The sequence below is a fragment of the Embiotoca jacksoni genome, unplaced genomic scaffold (assembly GCF_022577435.1).
Source record: "Embiotoca jacksoni isolate LCO1_2020_lvr unplaced genomic scaffold, fEmbJac1.0.p SCAF_7, whole genome shotgun sequence".
Lineage (NCBI taxonomy): Eukaryota > Metazoa > Chordata > Actinopteri > Embiotocidae > Embiotoca > Embiotoca jacksoni.
The window spans coordinates 1450992-1474413 of record NW_027185425.1 but is presented as its reverse complement, the minus strand read 5'-3'; the positions used below and the strand labels follow the sequence as shown (position 1 = coordinate 1474413).

The 23422-nt window shown below is 42.7% G+C and overlaps 2 protein-coding genes across 2 annotated transcripts in view; both read left to right on the top strand.

Moving 5' to 3' along the window:
* The window catches only part of LOC138214690 (fibrocystin-L-like), a 40333-nt gene extending 38972 nt beyond the window's left edge, over positions 1 to 1361 (top strand). Inside the window, exons 75-77 of the mRNA XM_069176464.1 lie at positions 47 to 178; positions 697 to 850; positions 982 to 1361. Coding sequence (XP_069032565.1) covers positions 47 to 178; positions 697 to 850; positions 982 to 1361 — 666 coding nt within the window. The remainder of the gene's footprint in view (positions 1 to 46; positions 179 to 696; positions 851 to 981) is intronic.
* Positions 1362 to 2335: 974 nt separating this feature from the next.
* gdf6b (growth differentiation factor 6b) lies at positions 2336 to 5499 on the top strand. Its single transcript, XM_069176343.1, has 2 exons — positions 2336 to 2687; positions 2900 to 5499. The coding sequence occupies exons 1-2, from the start codon at positions 2336 to 2338 to the stop codon at positions 3784 to 3786; spliced, it is 1239 nt and encodes a 412-aa protein (XP_069032444.1). The 3' UTR covers positions 3787 to 5499.
* The last annotated feature ends 17923 nt before the right edge of the window (positions 5500 to 23422 follow it).

The following is a 23422-nucleotide window of genomic DNA, read 5'->3' as shown; positions in this document are numbered from 1 at the left end:
TCACGCAGATTAACAGATTTTTTTTTGTGTGTGCTTTAAACATCAGGTTGCAACGAGAGAACCTAAAGGGAGTTACGTGTCCCGCGTGACCGACCTGCTGCTGATCTCGGCGCCGATAGCCGGAGAGCTTGTGGGTCCTCTTTACCAGCAGCCGAGTCTGATGGCTGTGGATGAGCAGGTGAGGCAGTCACGTATCTCCAAACACAACTTCTCCTGGATATAAAACTTTGGTTTTAGATGTACAGGAGTGAGAATATTGGACAACCTTCCACCTCAACTAACATCCTGTTACCTTTTTAAGGTGCTTTTTAAAGTACAGATCATTTTGTTTCTCGATACAGTATTTGTGGTCTGCATTTGTCACTGCTTCAAGTTGTCTGCTATTTATTTATTCTATATTTTTGCTTTTTCTCACTTTTCGTCCATTACAAGTATCTTACATGGCCTGCAAAGTCTGCATGAGGCAATACTTCATAGAACTGCTGTACTTCATATTTAATGCCTCTTTAGCGATCCTGTGTTCTGTTGCATCTTTATGTGGTTGCTTCCTTGTTTTTTTTTTCTTGTCTTCTGGTTCATTTTTCAACTTTTCTTCTGATTCTCATCTGTTTAAAAAGCGTTTAAAGAAATAACACACTCAAAATGAGGTTGGAGTTTGTGCTGTGTTTCACCACTGACCTGCGTTGTTGTCTGCAGGGTAACTGTGTGTCTGTGGGCGTGACGACCCTCACGGCCACAGCCAGTCTGAAGGACTCCAGTGGAAACAGCGTGGATGGACTGGAAGGAGACACCACCATCCTGTTCAGCTCCTGCTGGGCCAACTTCACCAAACTGTCCATTCTCAACAGCGGTATTTCATCGCCTTAACCAAGAGAATATTCAACAACTTACAATTAAAAAACACAATTTATGAAAAGAAAAACTTGGTCATGTAAACGTGGTAGCAGCAGACCTCAATAATCACTCCTCCTCTTCCTGCAGATGAGGACCTGGCAATGGTCTTCACTTTAAAGGATTGTCGCGCCAAGGCGACAGTCTTGTCCGTCAAGAAGACTGCCACCACCGAGGCCACCACCAAGGCCACCACCGAGGCCACCGCTAAAGCCACCACCGAGGCCACCACCGAGGCCACCGTCAAGGCCACCACCAAGGCCACCACCAAGGCCACCACCAAGGCCACCACCGAGGCCGCCGTCAAGGCCACCGCTAAGGCCACCACTGAGGCCACAACTAAGGCCACGACAACCACCAAAGACAGCGGCATCCCCAACTCCAGCACCGCTGTGTCCGCCTGCAGCCTTTTGACGCTCAGCGTCATCTACGTTGTGGCCTGCTGCTTCGACGGCATCCCCATCTGTTAGAGTGGTGAAGGTCTCTCAGCCTGAAGGGTTTTATGAAGGATACCTCAACGTCTGTTCACTATAACATGAACAACTCTGCAATGCCAAACACTCTTCTTGAATATTTTATGCACATTTTTCTTTTCTTTTGGGTTCTGCCGTTCTATAATATGTACTTTTTGATATGGTGTAACATCCATAGACTTGCTCTATTTTTAAACATCGCAATAGTAAACTTATACTGAAGGAAAACATGGAGTTCTGTACTGTCATAAGAATATTTGTATATGAATGATTGTTTAAAACGAAATCTTCTTTTCAATAAATTATATTTTTCATTGTTAAACACGTCTTTACTGTATCCGTGTGTTTCTTTTGTTAATCGAGTTATTGTCTGGTAAAGGCTCTGTCCGTGGTGCTGAAGGACGCTGATTGGCTGCGTCTCCACACGTTTCCTGTTTTTGCACGAGCGTATTATTTCTGTGCTTCACTAGAGGGCACGAGAATCCGCGATAAAGCCTCACTTCATGCACGAGGCACAGACGTAGTGAGATTTAAACCTCCTGCCGGAACACTTTGAAACTTCCAACCTTAATAAAAACTGATCGTTAAAACTGCAAACTTCAAATGAATTTCGTGAAAGCAGGTGTAGCGACAAGAAAGAAAAAAACAAAAGAAGAGTGTTATTAAATGCAGCAGAAGTTGACGTGCGTCTTTTCAGCGCACATCTGCCTCAGTTTCCAGGAGGGTGGTGACGGCCGACAGAGGAACAATTAGTTTTACAGCCTTAATTTGCGCCCTCCATTTATCCCTTGACGATAACAGTACAATGTGGGCGTGTTCTCGCCTCCTTCTTTTAAAAAAAAAAAAAAACTTTGCACCGCCTGTCCTCACCGAGCTGTGCGCACTTTGCGGAGCAGCCACTTGCTGCAGAGCGGATGCAGAGTTCAGCTCTGGTCCTCCGGCCACAGCTCAGGCTCCGGCTCCGGCTCAGGATGGATTTCTATCGCTTCACTTTTCTTTGCGGGGCTCTCGCGTTTGTTTGGGAAATCCCCTGCTTCCAGACTCTCGCTATTTTCCCTCCTGCTGCCCCGAAGAGCAGCAAAGCGGCGAAGATTTTTGACGGACAAGAAGCCTCTAAGTATTTTAAGGAGTTTTACGCGCCGCCGCCGCCGCCGCCGGACAGAAGCAACAAAGCAACGTCTAAAGAGTTGATCGAGCCTCATGACTACATGCTGTCTATTTACAAGACCTTCTCCACGGCGGAGAAACTGGGACTCAACGCCAGTTTTTTTCGGTCTTCAAAAGCTGCAAACACTATTGCGAGTTTTGTGGACAGCGGGCAAGGTATGTGGATCAGTGTGTGTGTGTGTGTGTGTGTGTGTGTGTGTGTGTGTGCGTGCAGGTAGGATTGACTGACTCATACTCTGTCTCCCAGATGAATTCAGTGCAGACAATAGTGGGATTTTTTTTTTTCCTGTCAGATTCCTCATCTCTGTGGTATGTGCATCATCTCCGTGAGAATGAGTCTGAGCCGTCTGTTTTAATGCTTTCCACAGATGACCTCCCACTCTCCCCTCTGAGGAGACAGCAGTATCTGTTCGACGTCTCAACCCTCTCTGAAAAAGCGGAGGTGCTGGGAGCCGAGCTCAGGATATACACCAAAGCGTCTGGGAATTTCAGGATGTCGGAAACGGAGCCGGTGGACGTCCAGCTCCTCTCCTGCCGCGACCAGCGGCTGCTGGACTCCAGAACGCTGGACCTGCAGGACTCCCACGGGCCGAAGTGGGAGGTGTTAGATGTGTGGGAGATATTCAGAGAGCGGCAGCACCTGAGCCAGGGGAAGCACTTCTGCCTGGAGTTCAGGGCCATGCTGGACAACCCGGAGAGGGAGCTGGACCTGCACCTCCTGGGCCTGCACCGGCACGGGAGGCCTCAGCAGAAGAAGGCCATCTTAGTGGTCTTCACCAGGTCCAAGAAGAGGCAGACCCTCTTCAGCGAGAGGAGGGAGGGCAGAGCGTTGCTCGAGAGGAAGACCAAGGAGAGGGGCCCCGGCACCAAAGCCAGCAGGAGACGCAGGACGGCCGCGTCCAAAACCCGGCACGGGAAGAGACACGGCAAGAAGTCCAAGTCCAGGTGCGGCAAGAAGCCGCTGCACGTCAACTTCCGAGACCTGGGCTGGGACGACTGGATCATCGCCCCGCTGGATTACGAGGCGTACCACTGCGAGGGCGTGTGCGACTTCCCGCTGCGCTCCCACCTGGAGCCCACCAACCACGCCATCATCCAGACTCTGATGAACTCCATGAACCCCAGCAACATGCCGCCCAGCTGCTGCGCGCCGTCCAAGCTCAGCCCCATCAGCATCCTCTACATCGACTCAGGAAACAATGTGGTCTACAAGCAGTACGAGGACATGGTGGTGGAGTCCTGTGGCTGCAGGTAGTGGGCCGGACAGGTGTGCTGCCGGTTTACTCCCCCTCACCTCCACCTCCACCCCCCACCCACCTCCACCTCACGGCCTCCCCTCCCCTCCTCTTCATCAGGCCGTCCAGTTGCCGGGGAAATCGAACGGCGTCGCAGTCTGTGTGGCGACAAGGACGACTTTTATTTAGCAAGTTGGAGACGTAGATTCAAAACTTGTAATGCATTTTGAAACCATGCACCCGACACGGTCATGTTTTATACCTCAAACATTTCTTTCGATGTATCTTCCTCTCCTGAGTTCGGTCGACCATAAACTCCGGCTGCATTTTTCTCCTCTCTGTCACCAAATCGACCAAATCCTCAAAAACATAGATGAGCATTTTCCTGAAAAGAAAGAAGGCGTGTATTATCCTAAACGTGAGGACGCCTGTGATACTTCCTGTTTTGAGAAGAAGAAATTCATTATCAGAGCAAAAATAAAACAATTTGTGGCATTTAAAAAAAAAAAAAAAAACTTTTTAAACCAGCTGTTCTTCCCAGGTGACACCAGCACCGGGTGAAACTTTGACAGACTGCTCGTACAAAGAGGAAATACATGAACATGAACGCTTAATTTATGTGATGTTAGATTTTGTTTTTGTTTTTCTTACTTTGGGATCTTTTCAAAAGAAGGCCTTGAAGTGAAAGTCGTCCTCGGAGATAGCCGTGTGATAATAATACCGTCAAATTTCACCGCAGCGAACAAAATTTGCCAATTTATTTTAATATATAACATTCGCTGACTTAAAAAAAACAAAAACTTGTTAATTACACCTTTTCTTCTGTAAACTGAACATTTTTCCACAACGAGAGCTTCGGCGCTCGTCATGGCCTTTAAGACTCAGGGAACGTCTTCGAGTGCTGGATGAAAGATTTTCAAATTAAAATGCCGTTCGTACATTTCCACCGAGCCCACCGCAGCGTTTCTCACCAGTTTACTTGCGTTTGAGGTGACGATACACACGCAGTCATTTTCTCTGTAATGCACTGATGTTCAAAAGGTACCATGTGTAAATATTTGATATGGAAAAAATAATAATTTATGTTCTGTGAATAAGTTATTGCATTTATATTGTCCGCTTTGTTCTGTTACAACTTCCAGACGGCGTGAGTCACACATCTGGATGTTCAGGTTTAAATAAACACATCTGGGTAATGTTTTGGTAAAGAAATGTGACAGCTATGTTCTGCTCGCAGACTGTGAAATATTAGATTACCATCAGTGTTTTTTTTTTTGATGTACATATAAATAGGAAATAATTAATCACCAAAGAAAAAGAAAACATTATTTTCTTTGTTTGGTGAATTTATCTTTAGGCTGTCGTTTTAAAGATTAGCAGCACATTTTAACCTCTTATACTTTGTTTATGTTTTGCATTATTTACTGGAATCCAAAAATAATATATTATACTGACTGATACAGAAAGATGGATGAATAATTCAGTGTCGTGCCACAATGTGTTTGTATTTTATTTGAACCTCTCTTTGCTGTCCCGATGTGACACGTGATGAAGCAGAAAATGAATTGATAATGTATTTTTACAGCGTAAAATAATCAGTTTGTTTAACCAAATGAATCTATTCTTATAAAAATGTACGACGTGAAAGATGTGTAGAATAACAGGCAAATTAAAATGTCTTAAACTTCTAATGTCCAATGTTATTTTGGTAATTTTTACTGCTAATGGCATTATTAATTAAAAAAGCAGAAATATGTCAAACATTTATTTTCATCTAATCTTCTTTTCATAAAGATCTCTTTTCCAACAGAGACCTGAGAGCCAGCAACATTCACAAAAACGCAATCTACTAACAAAACATCATGAAAATGAATAAGAAATAATCCCCCCCCCCCAAAAAAAAAAAATCACTTTCAGGCTGATAATAGTTGATTATTCAAACTGAAGGAAGAAACGCCGTTCTTTTTTTTTTTTTTTTTTTTAATTTGATTAAATGTTGGCATAATTTTAAATCAAAAATGCCAAAATCTTTTTGGTACCTAATGAGTCAAATGTAGACAAAGACCTCAAGATTTCATGTTCAAACTTCCAACAAATGTGCATATAATCAAATTACGTTGACCTAAAAGATGGCGAGTGAAGCTGCAGCTTCCGGGCCGGCGGCTCGCTTCGCCCGGTCGGTGATGGCAGCTTCGGTCTCGGCACAGAAAGCAGACCTGAACCTGCTGCCGATCAGGAACTTCAACTCTGATTGGTTTTCCTCCGCGTTGTTGAAGGGACAGTTTGCAGCGTGAGTGACAGTTTGCAGCGTGAGTGACAGTTTGCAGCGTGAGTGACAGTTTGCAGGGTGAAAACAGGGTCAGCAGACAAGTGGAAAGAGCGCCATCTTCCCTGGGTGGGCCGTGTTTCTGTGTGCGTTGGAGGTCGGGGTGGGGGGGTTGGGGGGGACCGATATGTGACAAACAAATTGGCCTGCAGATTCAGTGACTGACCACACCCCCACACCCCCCTCTCACCCCACACACCCCCCCCACACCTCCTCTTCAGTCTAGAGCCACATTGGGTCCCTTGCCTCTCAGACAATGGCAGTGGAGGATCTCAACATCAGATTAAGCCTGCCTTTTCCTCACTGGGGTCAAAGGTCAAGTGGCCCATTGTCTCCGGGGCCTGTGGACATTAAACAATGTACAAATCGCCTTAGAAAAAAAAAAAAGGGCGGCGATGAGGAGGGGATGGAGGAGGGTTGGGTGGAGGGGGTGGGGGGGGGGGTGTGCCCGACGCTCTCGGAGGGCCTCGCCGTCGCTCCCCAAACAACAAGGTGAGATATAAAAAAGGGGCGGCGGGTTTGAAGCAGCTGCACTGAGCGGGCCGGAGGACAAAAGGGCTGGAATGTAAATGTACCGTCTCTATAGCGGCGAACGGAGGCCTTTCTGCACTGAGTCTGGCTGCGGCAGATTTGCAGCGAGATGGAGCGAAATATTTGCCGGGGGACACAAAAGGCGGGTGTAAATCGAGTGCAGGATTCGGCTGCCGTTATCAGAGGAGGGGAAATAAGTGGGAACTCGTGTTTTTCTCTTGACTTTTCTGTGATGTGGAAATGTTTCGCACATGTCCGGAGTGCAGTCAGGAGGAACACAAGAGCCAAGATCTGGAATTAGATACGCGTGGGCGTCCAAGAAATCTCAGACAATCACAGCGACAAAGACAAACTACTTTCCCCTGAGGTATTTACACGATATAATCCCAGCACGTGTCCCGCCTTGTTTGCTTTTAGGTGCTGGTAAAAGTGGAGCCCTGTCACCTTGACCCCTGTGTTTGCTCTGGTAAACGCAGCCCGTTTGGAGGCTTTAGAGGGAAATCCTCTCCGCGGAGTCCGATTGCAGCCGACTCAGCGCCCTGACGCACGAGGGAAGTGACTTGTGTTGTATTTGGAGTCTCTGCTGCAGGGTTTTGCTCGTCCTTTGATCCCAGCGGGCTTCGATTCCAGGAATTTTCATTTCCTTTGTGTTTTTTTGAGATGCCCTATCATATCTAATCAACGTTTCAACACCATTGAAATGATTATATTTGTCTGTAAAGCCTGTTTTAACTACTTTACGTTGAAATATTTTCTTTGAAACTCTTCTTAAACTGTGGTTTAATGGTCCAGAAATCCCTGAATCAGTACTTAGTGAAGCATTAAACACGCAAGCAACATTTTACTCTCGTAGCCTATTGTGGACAAATACTCAGACGTGGCTGAAATTTAAGAGAAGTCAGGTGATATTTTACAGAGCTGGAAAAGAGGGATTACACAGGTGAGTGGCAAAGCAAAGTGATGGAGGAGGAAGAGGAGGCCGGGGAAGCTCATCCTGGCAGACAGGCGTCTCCTCGGTGGTTCAGTGCTGCAGGTAATTTTATTTGACCTTTATTTAACCAGGTAATATCAATTGAGAACCAATTCTCATTTACAATGATGACCTGTAAACGGTGTATCAAAAACAGAAAGCCACTCAGGGTTTGGGATTCAGGATCCATGACAACAACTTTGATAAAACAAAAACAGGACTAATTCAGACACTATTTGCTTTTGGTATTCTTAGTAGTAAGAAATAATGTTTCAGATGTTCTAACGGGAACAAATATGTGGTAAAGGTGGTCATCAGTTTCACTATGATGCTGGAAAACCCCAGTTATTTTTGTTTTTGTCCAAAATCTGAAAACTTTACAAACAGCTGGCAAAAATGTTTTCCGAGAAAAAAATCCCTGCAGCTGGTTGCGCCTCCGTCCACAATCTGTGGTCATCTGCATCAGCTGCAGCACGATGGGGACAACGTTCATCAACACCGCATTCAAAAAATGAATTATTTAATTGCGGCGTGTGTTTCTGTGATGACGTTGTCGTTATTTTTCAGTGTGAACAAGCTGAAAACAGTTAGTTTACAGTGCGCAGCTGAGTCGGGCGAACCTGCCCATCAGCAGGAGGACGGACACCTGTGCCGGCTGCTCCAGACTTTCACGAGCAGGTGGAATCAGTCGCTCTCACTCTTCTTCTGTGTTCAGCTCATTGTTTGGTTTAGAGTTATAGTTTATTTCTTTTGTGCCGTGCACATTTCTCCCTCCACGTTAATGATTCCCACTCAGTTCATTTTCGATTTTGGGGAATGAAACTTCGGTTTCTGTTTTCTTCAGTGCCGTACAAAGGCCCGCAACTGACACTGAAAATGTGTCCACGTACTGCGAGTTCAGATTCATATTTTCTGTTTTAAAACGTGTTTTTTTTTTTTAACATTTGTGACAAGTTTGTTTTTTCTAACTTTTTGCAGCTGAAACGTGTCGATCCATTCAGCTTCTATAACACGCGCATAAATATGCAATACCACCGAGGACCACTAGGGTTTGGCTCAAAAAGGCTCTGGCTCCATCGACACCCATTCAACTTCCTACATGAAATACAAAGTCAATACATTTTTTACGCAAGTCGTAATGGTGTTGTTTGCTAAAGTCATTCCTTCTTATTAGCCCATCTGAAAATAACCCCGTCTTTAATTAGCTGTTCGGCCTCAATAAGCAGTGTCTTGGGGGCGTGTGTTTTTGATGGACAGACTTAGTTGATAGTTGGGCTTAGTGTCCTAAGCTTCCTAATTAAATTAAGTAAGATCCACCAGCACGTCCAAATATGGTCACTTCCAGCTCCAAAATAGCAAGATGGCGACGGCCAAAACCCGAACTCCAGGCTTCATAAGGGCAGGTCACAAACCAATGCATGACATCATGGTTGGTTGCTGCTTGGGTTGACACCATAAGATGAAAGTTGTTGTCATTACTACATGTGTTGCTGGAGTTTGGACCTTTTTTTTTTTTACTTCTCCATGCTCCTTGGCAGCAGGTGAGGTTTCGCCAGAAATCACTCTCCTGCTTCTAGAGCAACTCAGAGCGCCAATATTCTCCAGGTGTAATGATTTTTGGTGATTTGGTAATACAGGTCATATCATAGCTATCGACCACATACTGTTTCCAGTATTTTGTCCACCCCCACAAAAACTAATCAGCAGATTTATCAGCTTCCCCAGCATGTATTTGCGTTCGTGCGGTAATACCTGCACTTTACTTCCTGTAAGTTCAAAGACAGGATTTAGATTTCACTCGTTAAATCGCAGACTTCCACTCTTCCCCATCTTAAACCTCATATCTGTCTTCTCTGTCTCTTATTTCCCCTCGCTGTAACCCCTCTCTCCTCCGATCTCTGGCTGTCTCTCTCAGCACATGTACTTTGGATACACATGTTATGTTTCCTCGCTTTGAACAGGATCCTCCAGTTGCGTTCCCATACTTGATCTTTCTGGTCTCGTACAGTTTGTGGCCCCGGGTGAAAGTTTCACGAGAGGGCAGCGGGCGCAGATCCACGTTTTTTTTTTTTTCAGCATTTTAAAGACTCACATTATCCACAACACCTCATTCTGGTTAAGTTTTTATAGAGATTGGAAAAATCCTTATACCGCTCCTTCATCTCTGTGATGCACCTGAGGGGGGAAGAGGACGAGAGCCAGCGGGGGAGTGTGTCCATGAAATAAGACAAACAGCGGCAGGATCAAGAATCAACAGAATCAAGGAGACATGAAGAGAAAAGATGGAATGAAAACAATGAAGAGAGCAAGAAGGGAAAGAAGAAAGAGATGTGAAGTGAACGGAGATCATGCAAAGAAAGAAAAGTACAGGAAAGAAAAGAAAAGGAGTGTGTTTTCGAAGGCAATTTCCCGGCACAATGAATTAAAGTACCTGTAACAGCTCTGAGTCACAGTGGTAGCCTGGTGTTTCCAGACCCACACGTTAATGAAGTCAGTTTGGTGGGAACACATGTGTGCACGGCGCACAGCATCTAGAAGCCACAGGGGCTAACAAGTTAGCAAACAGGTAAAGCGATGCAGGAAATGCAAAGGCTTAATGACAGAGGGAGGAGATGAGGCCGTTGGGAACATCAACCTTTTCCTCAGACTATTATCTAAGTCTTAAAGAAACACTCGATTCGACAAAAATGACAAAATATGAGCTGAACATCCAACAAAAAATGAGTTTCCGTGGGTTTCAGGTTAACAAACGCGTCACAACTTGTGAACTTGGGGCTTAACGGAAAATTTCAAACTCTCACCTCCTGAATACCACGTGAGCTCAATGTGAGCAGAGTGGTCAGCATTTTAGACTTAGAAAAAAAAAAAAAATGAAGGCATTGTTCTTGCTTTGACTTTGATTCCTTGCTACAACACTTCGTAATGCTTCATCTAACTCTACCGCTCCCGACATTGTTGGGACTACCTTTAAAAAGAAATGCTTGACCTGAGCAATGTCTCCACTCCCACGCGCTGACCGGTCCTCCGTTCAGAGAGGCTGATCAAACCTTCGTAAGATCAGGGTTTCCAGATTGTAATCAGAGAAAAGACTAGGCTAGGCTTTGAGCTAAATGATGAGGGATGCATCAATGTCTGCAGCAAAAGATACTTCAGATACTTCAGTCAAGGCCACAAGATCAAAGCTGCAAGCAGAGAAAAACAATGCTCAAAGTCATTGTTTGATTTTTAACTGGCAGACCTCAGAATATGATGAGATAACTATGAAACTATGAAAGAAATGCTGAATAAAGATCAGATCAACCGAAGCTCACTCAGAAGTGGCATCATGACATCATGTGTTTCAGCAAGACACTGCTTTCATGTTTGGTGCTAGATTGGATCAGTGGGCGGGATGCACGGCTCTAAACTGTGCGTTGCTTTGGTTGTTTGTTTCATTGTCAGTAGCGTGGAGCCTAACCCTTACCCCCCACCCCCATCCCCCTCCCAACACACACACACACACACACACACACACTCACACACACACACACACACACACACACACTCACACACACACACACACTCACACACACAACATAAGAACCAGTCACAGGCAGTGTCCGTCCCACTGATCCAATCGAGCACCAGCCATTCACTGTAACCAGCAGTAGCAACCGGACGTTAAAACAACAGAAACAGAAATGTCCCACGTTTCCCATAATGCACCCTGTGGCATCTGCGTCATCAGATTCTTTCAAACAACATGTGGTTTTGTAAGCGCAGGATTTCTATCATACATTTGTACGCTAATGAATTAACTGACCTTAGTCAAATCAGCGGAGTGCCCCTTTAATGAGGGTGAAAATTTGAAAATGAATTTGAGTGTGTGTGTGTGTGTGTGTGTGTGTGTGTGTGTGTGTGTGTGTCTCTCTTAGCTCCCTGTCCCTGCTGAAGAGGCCCATCCGTCGGGCCTTTTGGCAACAGAACAAACCGGGCAGAATTACTTTTTTAGCGGGTGTTCCCCTTCTTCTTCTTCTTCTTCTCCTCTCCGCAGCCTTTTACTGTCACACAGGGATCTAAATGATGAGGACACGCAGAACACGCAGATGTTTGCAATATCTCTCTAATATGAACTCTCTCATGCGGACGCACCTGGCTCTGATTTGTCTGGGATAGAGCATGTAGCGTGTGCACTTGACATCAGTTTTTATGTGTGCAGAAAGATACTTAAAGGAAAGGGAGAGGAGGGTGGAGGGCGGCAGGGAGGAGGGGGGGTTGTAAGTAAAAACAGAGCAACTGTCGCTCACATGCCCGACACAGAATGATAATCAGGGCCCGGGCTGCTTTTGTACAAGAGCAGCTTTGGTTTTGGGTGACAGCGCTGGCAGTGTTGTTTTACAGTCAGTCTGCAGTTGGAAATAAAAACCAGACGAGGCGGGCTCCGCGGCCAAAATCAGTCCCCCCGGTAATTAAAAGTGCCTGCTGAGAGCTCTTTACTACACGCAGCCAGATCACTGATCATCACTGCCCAATCACATCAAAAGGAAATGACACAGGACACAAGGCGAGCCATTAGCGAGTCGATTTACCCAAAAAGATCACAGGCAGTCATTGGGTGGTTGATTACCTACAGATTGTCTGTTCTTTCTCCACCTTTACACTGAAATGCTCTTATTATTTTTTTTTAAAATCGGGCCTCTGTGGTAAAACTACACAGCGGTCAACTATTTAATGCCCCACTGATCAGATTTGATGCATCATCAAATTTCACATTCTGCCCATATTTCAGTTTTAGCAGATTCAGCTAAACTCAATTTTAAAAATATGAAAACACGTCTGAGCATGTTAAACTTTGAAGGCCCGGTGTGTAAGATTTAGGGGGCTCTATTAGCAGTAATGAAGCGGGTCCTCTTTCACGGGACGCGCCATGTTGCACCGCCATGTTTTTCACGGTAGCTCAAAACGGACAAACCAAACACTGATGACAGAGGACCTTTTGGTTTTTTTTTCCCTCACCGCTATAGATGTCAATAAATCCTGTGGGTCTTAAAATCTTAAGCTGAGAAACTACAAATCTGTGAAATTAGAAGTTTACAAGTGATTTCCTAGTTAACAAAAGTATCCTCCTAACCCACCTTCTCTTTTATTACCCTGTAAAACCGCTTGACGGTCACGTATCAACATTTGGTGCACTTGTGTACAAGAAGTGTTCAAACCAGGAGATGTTGAACTACTAGGATTCTTCTTCTTTTTGTTGGTTCACTGAAAACATTATTACTCTACGTCCCACATCTTTCTTGAGATAAATAAATAAATTTGTGCTTCAAATCTAATGGCACAAGTTTCTTCTTCAATTTCAACAATTTACCGCTGGCTGTGTGGTGTTTACTTGACAAGAGAATTAAGAAACAGGTGTGTTAAAATCAGGTTGATCGAGTGTTAACAAGCAGCTGCAGAAATGGACTAATCTACACCAACACTTACACCTTCAGTGCATTTTAAATTTCACACAGTATTAAACACGGGTCCTGATAAATGTGTTTTTCTTACCATCTTCGACGAGGATTGAACAACTTTGCACCCAAATAATAATATTCAAAAAGATAAAGCGATGAAACGTGCGTCGACAGCCAGATGCCGAAGGCATAAATGCCGCCCTGACATTTAAAACTGCTCCTTGAGGAGTCAAACTCTAAAGAAACAAACAAATACACTGTAAAACACACAAACAACAATAAATAAGATGAAACTTTAAGTCCAAACAACATGACTCCAGTTCAGTGATTGTAAATGATCAGTGCATCGACTTGCTTTAGGACTCACTCTGCCCCCCAGAGGACAAAGACTTTGCTAAATATAGCCAGTCAAAACCAGCAATATGAACAACTCTAAAATCTCATCAAAGTAGAAAGTTAATAATTCATCACGTGTTTGATTTTTCAGGTTGGTTAGAAACTGCAAAGACAGAAAAGTCATATGGCAGAAAAAAAGTTTGAAATTCAGACTAAACCTGTAAAAAAAACTGACCGTTTTTTCTTTTCAGTGCTCCGGAAAAGTTGTTCCTTTGGAGATAAATAGATTTTTACTGAAGAATATTTTGATCTTATCTCGAGCTGCATGAATATCTGCAAAGTAACTGAAGTCAGAATATAAATGTGGAGGAATAAAAATAAAATGATTTCATTAAGTTCTAGATCAACTTTACATGATTAAAATAACATCTCTGAGCAAACTCCACCCATTAAAAGTTAAAACCAAGTAAATGAAAGTTCTTTAACTTTTTTCAATATCAAGAGTGAAACTTTAAGGTCTATTTTTTTCTTAGAAATGTACAAAAAAACCAGAATAAATGTGTTTTGTCAATGAAAAGAAAAAAGTTAAATTGAATTCCGTTTGCTTCAGTTTTTTGTCTTCGTCTGACTCTCGTTCTGAAAATCAGACATTGAGGGATCCTCTGAGGTGCCGGACTCTTTTTTTTTTTTTTTTTTTTTTTTTTTTAACACCTTGTTAAATGAGTTGCAGGTGCAATCAGCGAGATAACAGCACTTTCAAACCCTCGACACAATAAGCCTCCTCACTGTAATTTATTCCCCTTAAAGAAATGTGGGGGCGAGCGGCGTTGGGGCAGAGGAGGGGGGGGAGAAGGAGGGGGGGTGAGACGGGGGGTAGTGAGTCTTTGGGTCAATAAAAATCAAAAAAGCAGTTATTGACTTTGAAGCCCTTTGCCGTTTGAGGGAAACCCAAAACTGGGCCGATTGTGGCGAGCCGGTCTGGTTGAGGCCAGAGAGGAAATGCAGTGTGACACTAACAGGCTGAAGGAGGAAGTGTTGATGGACTGAATTAAACAAGGAGGGGGGAGAGGGGCCGAAGGGGGGAGGGCAGGGGGGCGGCGGGAGGGTTTCTGTGGGGGCATGACACTAATGTTTTCCATTGACAGGACGGAAAAGCCCCGCTGCTATGCCACACACACACACACACAGTCATAAATTCATGCATTTATTCACAGGGAAGGTCCACTCCGAGCTGGCAGCGGGGGCACTTTCCCATGCATACTTCCAGAAGTACACACAAACATTTAAAGTGAAAAGTGAAAGATCCCTCCGATCAGCATTTACCAAATTCATAGTTTCCCAAAGAGGTCTGATTAAAGTCTGAAATATGCCCATCATTCGCCTGGATAGAAAAATAATAATAATAAAGATTTAAACGTATTTCGGGGCTACTGTGACTCGGAGGTACACAAGCTGTCTGTTTCCAATTATGGCTTTTAAGCAGTTTGAGGAAATGTGTGGTAACTTCAAGAGGAAATATTTCACATGTCATGGATGTAATAGAGGAGCATTGTACTTTGTATAAACTGCTGGATCTGGGTTTTATCTCCACAGGAAAGACGAAAAAAAAAAAAATGCAGCAGCGAAAACAAAGAAGTAGTAAAATGTGGAAGGAGTGCTGACGGGAAACGAGCAGAGGCTAAATGACGGTTTGCACTTAAAAAGTTTCTTGTTTTTGGTTCTCTAATGTATCTAACAGTGATTTCCGAAGATCATTCAAAGCAGCGGTAGGAAGTGCATGAGTCAAATACTGACATGCAACATTACAGCATTCACAGTAATTGATTTGTAGAATTACAGGACAGCAAAACTAAACAAAAGGTGCACGCGGTGGTGGAGTGGCAAAGACAAAACAGGCTTCCTTCGAAATATAAATCAGGCAGCAAATTACTGGGAATTCCTGGCAAACCACTTTTTAAGGCCCCTTTGAAGGTGATGCGATGAGCTTTAGATGTAAAAGGTCGTTTCACTGCTGCACAACAATAAATACAGTGTTGTGTATTTACTCGTCAAGTTCTTTGCAGACCCTGTTTGTTTGAACATGTAGAGTAAAAAGTAATTCATGAACGTACTGGTACATCAAAGGAACCCCGCGGACGAGCATTCACAACATTCATGAATTATATGTTTTTTCTCTCTTGAAGTTTATTGTTTGATGTTGTTCAAAATAGTTCAGTAAAGACACATAATACCAAGAGCAGCAACCTTATAATAATAGTTTCTTTTACATTTTTCATTTGAACGGTGTCATAACATGAAGCAAAACTATACACGAATCAGAAGTTTTGCTGCTTTCCAGAAAGATATTCTGTTACATTCAATTTATATTTGTATTATTTGTACATCTGTATCAAATTCAATGCAAAATCTACACGAGACTGTCAATGACAAACCAAAATGACCTATTTAAGCACATATTTAAGTACTTAAGTTTCCACATTTTTATTTCCAACATATTCTATCACACTATATTGACAAATTTCTGTTATGTTTTAGCTTTTTATCTACATAAATACAGTGAATGCTGTAGCTTCCTGTCGTGCAGCGGGAACTGCATTCGTTACTGTATTTATAACGTGATTTTCATTGTTGCTGTGGTTTTATTGATGATAGTTGAATTGTTTCTACCTTTATCTGTGCCAGCGCTGTGATGAAAGCCTGTTTTGATCTGTAAGCCACTTTTCATATCTGGATTTGGGGGGCGCATGGCATGGGAGAGGTCAGCGTTTATAGGCATTAACACCCAGTCAGAAAAGACCTCCCACCGCATGTGCATTCATCTAATAAGGCAGGTTTACTCGAGGTCCTTCGCTCTCCGGGCCTTGATAAGGTTGTCAATGAACTGATCATTTCTCGAAGGTCTGCCTGTGAGCGGCAGCTGAATTTCAAAAAGGCCAAAGCAGAAAAAGAAAGCATTAAAAGAGAACTACAAAATTAAAATCTTTTATTCGGCTTGTCGTGGATTTGCTCGATAATTTGCTCAATATTAATTAAAACAATGTCTTGTTGTCAAACTTCGGTTAATCCCTGTAATCTGTCAGACGGGATCACATCTGCGGAGTGAAAGCTGGATTTTAGAAGTGGCCTGGAGTCGCACGCTGAGGCTCTGCAGCCAAAACGGCAACGTGTTGAGGCCTTTTGAAGAATTTTGGTTTCTGTGCCGGCATGAGGAATCAAACTTCATCCTTTTACAGACAAGAGCGTCTTTAAAAAAAAAAAAAAAAAAATGTAGGTATTCCTGCTAAAATGCAAGCAAAGTTTAAAGTTACCGGCCTTTTTGTTTTATGCATGTTTCATTCATGAAAATATGTGACTTTTTCAGACGGTTGGTGTCAAGTTTCAGCCGATTCTCCGCGGACACAACAACACTGGTCGATCGTTGAAAGTTTTCCAAACGACCTCGTGTAGTCGTAGTAATTACAACAGGAGCAGTGAAGGAAGTCAGGTGTCGTACTACAAAGAGTGACGACGTCCACGGAGGAGGAGGCTGACGATCGGACAGATCAAACACAGGATGTTCGACCAGGAGATCGCTGTTTGTGTCCCGATATGAATCCAAAGGTCGACATTGACTTATTCTAACTTCTAACGTAATGCGTAATAACGTAGGCTACGTCATGTAAGTTACTAACTAGTTATAAACTAACTCACCTTAAACCGCGAATTTTTAAACTTAACCAAACTGCGTCGGTTTAACTACAGGTTTGTCATTGTTACCATGACGACAAAGGTTGGAGCGTACGCCTATCGCCGACACCCTCCGATGGTCAAATTACCGATTCTGTCGTTTAGCTGTGACGACATGTCGGTCCTGTAGAGGGCGCTACAAATGCTCATTTCTGTTGTTTTGGGAGTCGTTACAAATCGACCTGCTGTGTCGTTTGAGAACCTGTTGCTTATTTTTTATTTTTAAACTGAAAAACTATAACAAATTTAAATACAAATCTTTCTATGAAATCTATTGGCAGGTATTTTATTAAACACACAAACACTGTTCAGATAAATGTAACATGTTCTTTTTCTGATGCTGTTAAAGAGCAGCACAGAAAATATCTGCTTTTCTAAAAAAAAGGAAATTACCCAGTGATCTTTTTAACACTTACAGATAAGAACCATCTTAATAAAAATATTCAGTCTGCTGCGCAATAAAAAACATTTCTAACATGTTTCTCAAGGTACGCCTCCTTTTTCCTAATTCTAACACAAAATTGCCCAAATTTAAAGTTCACCTCCCGACTCAGCTGGTACGACATGAAAATAAAGAGGTTGTATTTGCTAGCATTGATGCTACCTTGGCAAATGGCAAATATGCTTTACTTGTGCTTTTTGCACAAAAGAAATGACAAATTGTTCATGCAAAGTTCTTGAAGAGTAAATTATGGTACAAATTCCAGGTAATGATTACAGTTTTTAACCCAACAGAGAATGTACACGCGTTATGGAGGTGAAGGCAGGAGTTGTTTTTCTAATAAAGTGTGTTTGTGCGGCATCGGTGACTCTGAACAAAATGATCATCATCGCCCCCCCCCCCCCCCCCCCGACTGGATCAGAGCGCTCCGGTGGCAGTGACCCCGGCTCCCCTCCTTCACCTTTAGGTGTTGATTGCTTTTAGACCCCTAAATCTAGATTGAGGGCTTTTCCCATGGAGATTAGATGATCTGGTTTAAAGCTGTTTCAACAGGTCGCTTGTGAGGGGTCAAAAGGTCAATTACATAGTAGTGCCTAATGGTAGCAAATAACGTCAATCACCTGAAACGGACCAGCGGCGAGACTTGCGCCTGAATTTGGGATGGAATGTGGAGAATCCAGGGGTTAAGCTGGTGGCACGGAGCGGCTGATCCGACACACACACACACACACACACACACACACACACACACACACACACACACACACACACACACACACACACACACACACACACACGCACAGATCCTCGACTTGAAGCTGGCCGAGCTCACTCACCATCACCGTGCCATGCTATCAGTCTTGCAGTGATCTCATTCAGTCTGAACAACACACATCCCGTAACCGTGGAGATCACAAGTTGAACGTGTCACCTCCACCAATCGGATGCTTGCCGCTACGTTTATTTAGTCTTTTTTTTTTTTTTTTAGTATTTTAGTAGTATTTAAAGCAAATATGTGAATTATTTGCTGCTGGTTTTTAATCGTATGTTAGAGAAGAGGAGGAAAGAAGAAACTGTCATCATGAAAGCAACACACTCAGTGGCTGCTGTTGCGGCTGTAAAACAGCAGATAAATGCTAAATGACGTGAAAGGTGTTCCAAACCCCGTGAAATGGCTCGATTCACTTTTAGCATTTAATCCATTCGGTCAGATATTTGGAAAGTCTAGAATATTTAATAATTTTATTCCCTTTAGATTAGCATAGGGCTTAAACTGGAAGGCAGCCAAGGTCAATCAGAAGAAGTTTCTGGCTCTGCAGTTTCTGTTTTCATTCATCTGGCCGGTACGGGACCTTCGTTTCTGGTGGCGATAGCTTCAATCTGCATTATGTGAACTCATTTGGTTTAAATGCAACAGACGTTCATTTATATGTAAAAGTCCCATGTAAAATAATGCCGACTTTTGTTTTCAGACAGGACACGAACAGTGTTTATTGTGTTCGACCCATTAATACGATTTTGACTTCCTTGTGTTATGGACCCTCCAACTCTTAATACCTCACCCGACTTCCTCTTTTGCTCCCGTCATCATTAATACGACCACTAAAAGTCACGATTAAAGTGACCTTCCAGCCTATTCTAGGTGCAGTCTGCCCAGTCTGAAGCAAAATTACGGTCATGATGACATTCGGGCCATTTAATAAGCTGATAACATTCAAATCGGGTGGTTTTCAAGGTAAAATATTTGCCAATGTGATAATTTTGTGTACAGTTGATAATAAGACATCAACCCTTGCTGTCCTTCTTCACTTCTACACCCCTCTTTGTTCCAGCTAAGGTGAAATATTCGTCCTCTGCATGAAGAGCCTGACTGAATGAGAGCTGTGTTGGCGCAAACGCCTGCCGTTCACATTTACGCACACGATTTGTTAAAGCTGTCCCAAAATGACTCTGTAATTAATTACCTCGCCCGGGGCTCACAAACAAATGACGATGCTGTGTAACCACGGCAACAGAGATGACTCATTCCCACAGCGAGCCTTCACCTGCTGCCTGATGTGCTGCCTGCTGTTTTTCCTCTGCATTTAGGGAAATGGTGCCAGTAACCCTCGCTGACACAGATCAGTGTGTTCATAGTGTTTGTGTTTGGTTTTCCTTTATTGGAAATTAGTAATAAGAAGCGGAGCAAATTGATTAATTATAAATGAGCCAGAGGAAGCCAGGATGCCAAGTTTTCATATGCGAACCCTCGTCAGGTTAAAAAAACACATTTTAAAAGGCCAATTTTTTTTCTACTTATGCCATGTAGGAATACTTTATAGTGGCTACACCAGGAGTTCTAGGTTTTTCGAAAGTCCAAGTGAGTTCCTCTGCGTGTTGCAGAAGACACTGAGTTAATATGATTTTCCTCCGACCGCGTCTCAGATGTGAGAATCTGTCCTTGATGGTGAAGTGTCCATCAAAGGTGATTTCTCCTACAGGTGACTCGCCATCTCGACTCCGGGGTCAAAAAACTTGGTGTCATGTGACATTGCGATATGAAATATTTCTGTTTTATATTACCTTGCACTTAAATAGAGGTTAGCTGTAAATTAAATTTGAGCCGCACCCCGTAATGGCGGCAGCATTCAGCAGCAGTTTAACTAACAAGGCTAATGTCAGCTTGCCAATACATATATCCAAATACTTTCACTGTACACACCGAAAACTCATGAAATACACAACGCAAGACACTTTCCCACTCACTTAGCTCACTTACAGGTGAATTTGCCGTCACATTTAGCAGAAAAGAAGGTAATAACATGTTAATTGACAGAAAAAAAAAGTTTCAACTCACCAGTTTAAATCAACCAAAAACAGAATCCATCGACATAAACTGAGCATGAACATAATTCCTCCGAGAATTTTGGAAAAAACAATCGTTATGGTACGCAAAACTTGTTGCTTTTCTCCTATATTTTCCTTCCTTTTCTAACTTGGGAGGTTTCTGTCACTTAATCTCCAGCTGCTTCAAGCAGGCTCTTTTTTTTTCTTTCTTTTTTTTAGCAGCGCTGTATTTCCACGATTAGCTGGATTTATTAAAGGAACAACACCAAAAGTTAAACAGGATTAAAATTATGGCTATTAAGTGTGGCAAGTTTCATTCCTATCCATTCAGCATTTGTCAAAATTATTTAATCTAGACAAAAGCACAGAACAACACTGTTAGTGTGGCTTTTTAAATTTTTTCTTAGAATCTGTTTAACCACAACAAAGTTTGAAAATATGGAGAGTTTTGGGATTCACACGGTGTTTCATTACTCCGTTTTAAATGGAAATTGTCAAAACAGTCAAAGCGCTTAGCGAGACCAAACAAGTGAGCTTTTACTGTGAAAATCATGAGCCACGTTTTCTGGTTTGTTTCTGTCATTTTCATTTTTGAGACATTAAAGTGAAAAAGCACTCACCTTATTAAATTTGATCCCTCCTCATTTTAAACTCAAGAAAAGAAAGAAAGAAAAAGAAGAAGAAGAATTGTGCCAAGTGAATATGAAAGCAAATAAATGTGTTTTGGTTTTTAATTTAGGGTGACAAAATGAAGTCAATATTTGGTCACCAGAAATTAAGTCATTACAACTGCCAACATTTAACTGCAATTCAGCTGCCTACTTGGGAAATAAAAAAACTGCTACAGTCATACAGAATAAATTTATAGAAAATAAACAGAAAAAGCATGAGTCATATATGTGCAAGAATAAAGTGTAAATTCATCCATTTGCTGATTTTTTTTTTTTTTTTTTTTTTTTTTTTAATTGACCAAAAACAAAGGACAGGGATGACTGTGGAAAAATATGAAGTTCTTACAAGCAGTAAAATTCTTGTAAAGACAAATCAGAAACAGATGAATAGGCTACAAAATCAAATCTAACACATAGCTGTAGTGCATCAGTTCATGATTACAAAGCTCACCTGCCAGCACACCTGATCCTCATTCACCTTAATCAGCCTCTCTGCAGGTATATACCTGCCCACTAACATGGATCAGCTGCTCTACTTCAGCGGGTCACTCTGTCTGCCGTTAACAATGACCAAGAACATCTTATTTTACTCATCATTCCTACTTTTAAAACCTGTGTTTCACCTAGCCCTATTTAAAGATTAAAAAAAAAACATACAGTCAGTGCTGTAAAAGCTGCTGTCTGGTGTCACATGTCTGAACCGCAGCAGGTTGGTACATTTACAGCACCACACCGCTGCAGAAGAAAAAACTTCTCCGCAGAGCTCCGAACTTAAACAGCTGCTCTCCGTCCACTCGACTCAACAGTTTTCTTATTCAGCCTGAACGCTGGAGGTCTTTTGACTGAATGCCATGAATTCACAGAGTAACAAATGACATCAGCTCATTGTTTCTGAGCAATGCGTCAAACTACCTTTTATATTCTTTTTATTTATCTTGTTAATCAAGCAGTGCTGATGTGGAGTGAAACCTGCGAACCGTTGATGAGAGTTCAGTCTAAACTTTGGCTTTTACTTTGGCGCACTCAGTTTAAGTTGTCATCACATTTTCCTATTTCTATTCAGGGTTATACATTGTTTTGTTTTTTTCTTTGACCTTTTGTGAAGCACATTGTTATGAATCTTTTCAACATCAATCTGTAGTATGTTCAATAATAAATCAGAATTTTAGAAACCTTCAAATCAACTGCAAAACCCAAAATAAACTCTGTAGTTACTACTTTGAAATTCTTTGTTGTGTTTATTCTGTTAAATGTAGAGTAAAATTATCTGTAATATTTATTTTAAAATTTTGCCCACACTGCTATGAATAAGGCAACTCTTTTTAATTTATTTTTTTGTCTGCTAAAAGTAGTCCATTTTAAATATACAGAGCAAAAAAAGCCCTTCTGTAATCAGCCTATAAAACATTCACCAAGTGTTTGTTTTCAAATCCCAGTAAAAACTACAGAGGACGTGACCTCTGTGTCCTGAGAGAGGACTTCAAGTGCTCATAATGTTTCCGTTTTCCTTCATTATTCTCTAATTTTATCCATCTGTTAAAGTTTCTGAGAAACGTTTGTTGTGTAATGCATCACAAATTATCACAGGACCTTTCTGATTGACACCAATAACAAATAAGTGAAGCGTTTCTGGTGCAAACATGTACAGTATGCCATCTTTTACCATGCGGCGCATGCGCACACACACACACACACACACACACACACACACACACTGTTTGTATCTGCGAGATTTTTGTTTCCATGCCTCCCTTGGACTGAAAACGCCTTCCACTGGGAACAGCACACTGCAATCAGGCCCGGTTTATGGCAGCCAATCTGCCATTCAGTGAACACCAAAGATTGATGACACCTGCCCTGACTGACTGGTACGCGGAGCGAGAGGTCGCTGTCTGACATGCACCGCACACTCATAAAACCCAGTCCATCTGGTCGAAGACAAACAAGGAAATGTGTCCATAAATTCTTAGTTGCTTGAGAAATTTGATGTTGGACAAGTGAAGGAGAGGAGAGAAATCAGCCTGATGAAACTGGCAGCGTTTCTCCCAACCAGCTGGAAACCGCTGCACCTCCTTGTTTCCTCCAGTCATGTTGCCCCTTTGACCCGCTGACCAGACTACTTACATTAACTAGACACAATGTATTCTCCCATGAATGCAGCGTTAACCATCACAGGCTCCCATTGACACTCAAACGGAAGTATTTTTACAGCCTCCAAGCACCACTGAACAAGTTTAAAAGCAGCTTAATTGCAGCGTTGACCTGACTGGCAGCTACATGAATGTGTCTTGGTGGGGAAGAGGCCACAGACTGTTAACTGCAGCGAGGTGCTAAGAGAAAAAAAAAGGTTAATGAGCGAAACGCTGCGCTGCCAGGACGGCTTTCAAGTCGGG

Bases quoted from the DNA above. Each gene is read 5' to 3' on its own strand.
- gdf6b (XM_069176343.1), top strand. From the start codon at position 2,336: ATGGATTTCTATCGCTTCACTTTTCTTTGCGGGGCTCTCGCGTTTGTT. The intron at 2,688-2,899 runs GTATGTGGATCA...TGCTTTCCACAG, and splicing joins TTTTGTGGACAGCGGGCAAG to ATGACCTCCCACTCTCCCCT.